The 8,239-nt window shown below is 33.5% G+C and overlaps 1 protein-coding gene across 1 annotated transcript in view; it reads left to right on the top strand.

Moving 5' to 3' along the window:
- The first annotated feature begins 6,842 nt into the window (after positions 1–6,842).
- LOC132041534 (BURP domain-containing protein 17-like) overlaps positions 6,843–8,239 on the top strand; it is a 3,779-nt gene continuing 2,382 nt past the window's right edge. The window contains exons 1-2 of the mRNA XM_059432245.1: positions 6,843–6,994; positions 7,101–7,212. Coding sequence (XP_059288228.1) covers positions 6,956–6,994; positions 7,101–7,212 — 151 coding nt within the window. The 5' untranslated portion in view covers positions 6,843–6,955. The remainder of the gene's footprint in view (positions 6,995–7,100; positions 7,213–8,239) is intronic.

Below are 8,239 nucleotides of genomic sequence, written 5' to 3'. Positions count from 1 at the left end.
TTATTTATTTTTGTTGTTTAGGTTTTTCCCGGTTGTTCATGCGTATCGGGCCACGTCAGGGGGGTTTGGGTCGTGACATTGAACCTCTTCGGGATTAGCTTTGGTGCCGCACTCGGAGGGAAAGGCCTTTGAATATATCTCTTTGAATCTGGTCCTTTCAAAATTGGTGGAGCCCCTGGGATCTGGTCTACCCGAGAGTTATATGTTTTCACTCTCTTCTCCATTGAATCCACTTGTTTTGCCAAAGTCTCGAGCATCTTCAAAACCTCGGTAGACGAACCGGCTCCGGATCCGTTCTCTCTACTATCCGTGCTTCTTCCCGCCTTGGTTCGGTAACCCCTTTGGGCCTTGCCGGTGCTACCTTTTCGCCTTTGCCCTGAAGCTGAGCTATGATAATCCCCTGTTCGGCTATGGCGGTCCCTTGTTCCTGCAACATTTCAAATATTAAACATAAGTTAATCTCATCCGGAGTATCCGATGTTTTCCGGCCTTGAGCCCGGGACAAAGTAATTGAGTTATGAGTATTCAAAGGATCGGTAGCCGGAAGGGCGGCATTCTCCTGATTAAAGGTATTTTGCCGGTTGAGGACTTCTCTCGAGTCGACAGCATTTGGGTAGGCTGGATCTGTAGGTGGGTTTCGTAACCCGCTGTTGTTCTCGTTTTCAGCTACTATCTCGTTGTTGTTCACATGACCAAAGTGGCCGCTGCTTGCCATTTCGTACGTTTTTGTGTGAATCCGCAAATTCTTCAACCAACAGGTGAAAAAAGAAGCAGCAAAGATTAAACCACCACTATTATCCTATGTCCCACGGTGGGCGTCAAACTGTTGACCCCGAATTATGGGTAACAATTAGATTTGTATGTGGTGAAATAAGATATGTGGATGAATTTTAATCTTTTAAGTTGGTATGAAACGTCTATGGATATGTATATGATTATATTTATATATATATGTGTATAAGTAATATATTGTAAATGATATGAGCAAGTATGCTTAAATGATGAAGATGGATTAGATCAGTCGTGGATGAACAATACGAATCCAGACCAAAATACTTTGAAGAGAGCTTTTATATTTCAGATGGTTACAATAATATGATATGAGAAAAAAGCTAACCTAAAAAAGGGGAGGGTTGCCCTCTATTTATAGGTATTCCTCATGGGCCCCTTAGTACAATACAAAAAGCCTTTATGAACAAACCCTAAAAAAGATAAGGCTGATCCGTATGATCTGACACCCGTACGGTTGTCAACGCAAATGACGGAACGGTAATATGACGCGTGGCAACCTCACAGCTGGTTATCCGGACCAACGGACACTCTTGTTTGGGCTCAGATTAACCGGACCAACGGACACGCTTATTTTGGCTCGGGTCAGCTGTACCCGGTATGACACCCCCGGTGTGGGCAAGATATATCGTGCTCATATCCATTCGGACCTGTCCTTGGCTTCGGTCTCATCGGTCACATGCTGGCCCGGTTTTTACCGTGTACATAATTATTAATTTATGTTTTGATTTTTAACAATCCTTTCCTTTTTGGGTATGATTCTGAGTATTTTTAATATCCTATGATGTGTATGTATGATGTCCCTCCATTATTATTTTTTTCTCTTCAGTTTTTTTTATTAATTTAGGAATGATAAGAGGAACTAATTAAGAAAAAAAAGCATCCCTTTCTACATTTCTTGATTTTACAGAAGCATGAGAATTTTGCAAAAGAAATTAGAGGAGAAAAACTGGGGATTTGACTGGTGTGGAGAGGAGAGGAAAGCAAGGTAAAGTAGAGAGCTTACTGGTTCTGGCTTCTATTCTATTGAGATGCTTTTTTTCCTTATTGTTCAATGTATTTTTCGTATTTATTTTCTCTATCGAACAAGAAGAGAATAAAGAAAAAATGAAAAAGCTATGTAAAGGTATTATTTTATCATTTATCAATAATTGTGTTTATATTTAAGCTGACATTGAATATATTTGTTTATAGTAAGCTTCAAATTTTCATGTGTCTCAATGCACAATGTATGCTCCTGTAATTCTAAAAAGAAAACTTGACACTATCTTCCTAATAAAAAGAAAACTTGACACTATCTTCCTAATGACCGAGTTTGTTGTGCACAATAAATTAAGATGATTGTTTTTTATAAATTAGTTTGGCAAGACGATGGTTACATATTAACTCGTCTCCACCATTGTACAGCTACAAAGTAATGCTTTAATCCAGATTAGGTTTTCTTTTCATAATCATATACACCAATAATAACATACTCAGTGTAATTTCACAAGTTGGGTCTTGAGAGAGTATAGTGTACGCAGACCTTAGTCCTATCTTGGAAGGTAGAGAGGTTGTTTCCGAAAGACCTCGGCTCAAGAGAAAGAATGACAAAGAAAGTATAATTAACGGAAGCAAAGAAACCATGGGAAAATACTATAGATAAGCATTATGAAGAAAAGTAACAGTAACTACAGTAAACTAATACGATAATCGAAGTACAAGAGACAACAAATAATAACAGAAATATATAAGAAGGACACATGTAACAATAACAGAAAATATAGAAGTTTAAAAAACTAATCAAAGACTAATATTTTATATCATTCATTGAAGGTACTAGACTATGTCACTATGCTAAGACCTAAGTCTTTTAATTGTATGTTGGATTGTCTCGACATTTCTAATTTTCACGAGAATCTGTCTTTGGTTATTTTTAATATTCAAATATTGAAAAAGGATCGGTCGCAAGATCAACAAGATCATTCACTTCGCGCGGACAAATTTTCTAGTATAATATTAAAAAAATGGGCTAAAAATATCCTCCATTACAAATTTGAGTCAGAAATACCCCTTCAGTCATTAAAGTTTTCAACTATATCCATGTCTTAACGGAAATCCCCAACATAACTCGATTTCATTTTTAAACCTGCTCCATTTAAACCCTACTCAACTACATAAAAAACCCATATGTGACGTCCAACTTGTTCCCGAGTACTACATCTAGAGCCACTAGGCAAGGGAGTGGGTAACCCATATCAATTTTTTATTTAGTTGAGTCGGGTTTAAATGGAGCTGGTTTAAAAATGAAATCAGGTTATGTTGAGGATTTCCGTTAAGATAGGGGTATATTTGAAAACTTTAATGACGGGAGGGGTAATTTTGGCCTAAATTTGTAATGAAGGATATTTTTAGCCCTTTTCCCAAATTAGAGGAGGTATGTTTGATCCTTTCCCCTAAAAAAGAATTTTTGTTGGATTGACCCTCCAAATCTAATGAAAAGATTGCAAAGATTATTACTTAATAAAATAAAGATATCACAAGAAACGCCTGGAAAGGGTTGTGTTCTTGCCCTTTTCAGTGTATTCTTTCTATTGGCTATTTGAGTCTTGATGTGATAATAGATGTACGATTGCAGATTAAAAAATGTTGTGCATGTATAATTGTATACTGTGGAGAATCAATCTTGATAACCTACCCATCGAGGACCCCCGTTGCTATCACACAAATATCAATATCGAACATTATTATTTGTGTATAGGACAAAATCATGTCATCATAAAAAACATTAGCCTCACGTTTCATGATTGTCTAAGTTCTGCTTTAGCTAGTCCGAAAAGTTATCACGTATATGTTCTATGTTTAATTTTGCTTCTTAATATTAGCTAGCGAAGCAAAATGTTACAAAATTTTAAAAAACTTTATTTTATTCATATAAAAAAGCTACAATAGAGCAAGTGCAATCATCTTTATGAAGTTATTATGGAAGGTTTTCGTCTTTTCGAACTTCAAGACACAGTCCATGAGTTTCAAACTCGCGCAGTTTTGGACTTTTACTTTGCATAGTTTTGAATTTTAGAACACGATCATTGAGTTTCATTTGCAGTAGGTTGACTTTTATAAAAAATTTCAAATTTTAGGATGCGATCATGGAGTTTTCACTTGCAATACAGCTAAAAAATGCAGCAATATAGTTGAAAAGCAGCCGCACGCACACTCCAGAACATGCACGAACATTGGTTATATAATATTTCAAATAGTGTCCTAAAAGTAGCTACCTGGTATCATTTTCATCTGCATTGCAAATCAAACTTAATGATATTTGAAGAATCCCTATGTGAGACGAACATCAATTAAGGTTTTTAAAATTAGTAAGATTTGATTGGGGTGAAAATTGAGAAGAGTGGATGAGAGAAGATAAGAAAGTCAAGGATAAGATCTTATGAAAAAAAAAATCCCAACTAGTCCATTTTATAATTGTGAAAATTCCTAATACTTTTCATTTCATTTTTTTCCTTAAGTGATATGCAGTGCGAATGAAACTGTAAGAGTAAATTAATCTATTAGAATACATATTTGTCTTGAATTCTTATAGATGGAGCTTGACAAAAAAATTACTATGTACGTCATTCTATTTTAAAACATTTCCTTTTTTAATCAATTTCAAAAAGAGTGTATGGCGTTCTAAATTTGAAAATAACTTAATTGAAACTTTTCATAACCTTTATTGAGAAGTTTTATAGCCATACAACAAATGACAAATGTTATGACATAGTTAAGATCACAAGTTTCAAAAATCTTATAATTAAAGAATATGTCGTGTTTATGACCCATAAATTTTAAAAGTTTTCTTTCTTTCTTTCTTAAACTTTATACATATTCAAAGTTTTCCACATAAATTAGAAGAGGGAATAGTATATTTGCGGCCTTGTAGGTGGCAGGGTACTCATATTGTTTTATTTGAAGTGCAGAAAAAAGAAAACCTTTCAAATTAAACTTTGCCTTGAGGAAAATCATATAATGGTTAGTAAGCCGGTACAATTTGTCACATATACGCTGAAATTTAACTAGCAACTAGATAGATATCTTTATAGTGAAACTTACATAAATAGCTACCTTTTAATAGCTTCTAACAAGATATAACTATAAAATTGTTAATTACGAAGAGTAGCTAGTTTTTATGCTAAAATGCGTGTATTTCATTTTTTTGAAATACAGTGAAATATACGAAAATATAAAATCGAATTGAGTAAAAATAGGCTATATTTTTGGAACATATTCTTCTTTTTCTTTTTAAATGGTAAGTCAAATTAAATCAATCATATTTCACGGATAACAGCTGATGTTCAATAACAGCTCACTTCTTTCTCTCCCCCTATTACTCCATTCCAAACGTAAAATACGCTGAAATATATAGAAATACACATAATCAATGGCAAAAATAATACACTGAAATATATTGAAATTAGATAAAACAGAGTGAAATACACATAATCAATGGCAAAAATAATACCTTTGAAATATCTTGAAAAAAATTAGATATCGTTTATTAATACTGTAAAACACCGAAATATATCGAAACATTTTATCAAACACTTGGTGGGCATGAAGCTCCACAACTCTCATCAATGGTGTTTCTACACCAACAACCTATTCTCTTGCTCCTAGATGATGCTACAATATCATATTGCTATAATCAATACTATTCTTTATCACTCATAAGATAAACAACACCACATGATCAGCAAACATAAGAAGGATTTTCCTCTTCTTTCGGCCATCCATGGAGATTTAGCAGAGGAATTGCTATGGCTGAGCTTCGGCCATTGGCTGGAGGTCCTCCATTGCTTTCCTTGTTGCCACTTCCTCCACTAACAACAACAATCACGACAACCACCGTGACAGAGATCGTGGGGAAGCAAAAATGAGTTGGATTCTGAAAAGGAGTATAGAAAAACGGTGAATATTGAAGGTGGAAAGAGAAACGTATGAGAGATGAAAGAGAAATAGGAGTGGAAAAGGGAAGAAACCGTATGAAGTGGGAGAGAGGCCATATAATACGCTTGGTTGGAAGAAATAACTGTGTGTATATTGTTGTAGCTATGATATGTAAATAAAAAAACCCATTTAGCTACTAATAGTTAATTAATTAAATAATAGTTATCATCCATAAATAAGTTTTAGAGGTAGTTATGCTAGGTAAAATTCCATCTTTATATGCATCTGTGAGACCATTTACGTGAAAGAGCCCGTTTGGCTTAGCTTATAAGGAAAATTCTTATGTTTATAAGCTTTTTTTCGACTTTTGAGTGTTTGGTACTGTAACTTTTATAAGCCATTTTGTGCTTAAAATAATTGGGCCCGTTTGGCTACCCCAACTTATTTTTTTTTTTGGCTTATAAGCTGTTTTCGGCTTATAAGCTGCTTTTTTTAAGCTAAGCCAAATGGGCTCAAAGTCATTTGTATAAATTAGTGACGACGGAAAATATATCATCCTTCATCTCACAAACCATCATTCACAATTTGTCATCGACTTAATTTAAATATCTAACTAAGAAATCATCCCAAATTTAAGGGGCTATCTAGTAATTTAACCTTCAAATATTACTCCTGCTCTTCCAATTTGTTTGTCAACTGATCAGGTATCAAATTGACTATTATTTTCGCTAACATGCACAAGCTAATATCTTTTTTCCACTGGCTGATTACTGTATTATCAAAAGTCAAGTAATCAAAACATGCAAAAACTATATTCTAACCATCTGGTATTCAGCTTATTGGCCTGATTAATCCGGATTCGCATTAAGTAGATTCACTAAAAACAATAAAATGCTGTATATCTGGAATTTTTTTATTCTCGTGACTCGAACTTGATACTTTTGGGAATTCCATCTCACCTTTTGCTGATAAGTATAGGAAAAATAGTACTAAAAGATTATAATTTTCCCCATATCATCATGGTAAGAAATACATTTAATTTTATTTTTATTAATAATGATGTAACTCTCAACAAATAAAATAGACAATCATTAGGGAGAGAGGACTATAACTTTTATATTTATTTCGCATTCCAAAAATGCCCTTGCTTTACCCTTATAAATAGGACAGCATTTTGCATCAGAGTTCCTCACGAGCCTAGCTCTTAATCCTTTGGCAATTAATTCTACTGAGTTCAGTTACAACTTCAATGGAGTTGCATCACCATTACTTCTTCATACTTCTTTCTGTGAGTAAAATAATATTCTTTTCTATATTTATTTGGATGTATTATGAAAATTAATTAAGAAGCTGATGAACATTTAATTTTTTTTTTCCTGGTTGTGTTAATGAAGCTTGCTTTTATAGCAAGTCATGCAGCTAATTTATCTCCTGAGGTGTATTGGAAAGTCAAGCTACCCAACACTCCTATGCCCAGACCCATTAAGGATGCTCTACACTATTCTGGTAATAGGATCAAGTCCGACTCAAGTTATTTTTTTAACTATCAAATATCATGGTCAGTTTGAGAGTATTGGCCAACTCGAGTTAATTTTTTGGTGGTCATCCAAGTTATAGAAATAAACTTAGTAAAGTCACTTTTGTTTGTTTTATATCAATAAAATCACTCATGTATTGCTTGTTATCCCACAAAATAACTCTTAAATGAAAAGCACTTGAGAATGAGATAAATGGTCGTTAAGTTTGAGAGTATGTCTAAAGTTGGTCTACAAATATACTTATGTATACATATTAAATTCTTTATTTTTTATCAAAACTACGCACATTTTTGTCTCCTATTAATATTTGTAGTTAAATTAACGGACAATCACCTGAGAAAAATATTGTGCGAATCGATGTGTAGTAATTACTTAAAATTAATTATTCTGCATTTCTAGCAACTGATTATATACAGCTGACGACTACATATTTCTACAACTATTATTTGAGTCTTTTGTTCTTATTTTTCTAAATAAATAGCATGAAATGTTTCAGAGCAATAGGATACATGAGGCAACTTTTTTTCTATATTTGATCCAAAATTTCTTGAGAGCACTCTCCCAAGTCGCGACTTTTCTAAGGAACATCCACATTTATTTGATTTTTCGAGTTTTTCATCACTAACACAAATTGGTAACAAAAATACAAGGAAAAAGGAGGAAGGTATATTTATAGGACAACTTTAGATCTACTTTCAAACTAAAGGGGCCACTTATGTCATTTCTAGGCTCTTTTCATGCAGGAGTTATTTTGTGGGGGTAATGAGTAAAACATGAGTGACTTTATTGGTGTAAAACAAATAAAAAGTGACTTTATTGAGTCATTTCCGTAACTTGACGGTGACTATCCGAGAAATTAACTTGCCAACTATTATTTTGATAATAAATTATGCTCTACTAGATTACTCTTCCATAAAACATGATCCATTATTAGTAATATAATGCTCTAATTATTTTATTATTACTATTATTATCATTATTTTTAATTTTTGTAT

The sequence above is a fragment of the Lycium ferocissimum genome, chromosome 2 (genome assembly GCF_029784015.1).
Source record: "Lycium ferocissimum isolate CSIRO_LF1 chromosome 2, AGI_CSIRO_Lferr_CH_V1, whole genome shotgun sequence".
Lineage (NCBI taxonomy): Eukaryota > Viridiplantae > Streptophyta > Magnoliopsida > Solanales > Solanaceae > Lycium > Lycium ferocissimum.
The sequence above is the reverse complement of the archived record's forward strand: the minus strand, read 5'-3'. Positions and strand labels throughout refer to the sequence as shown.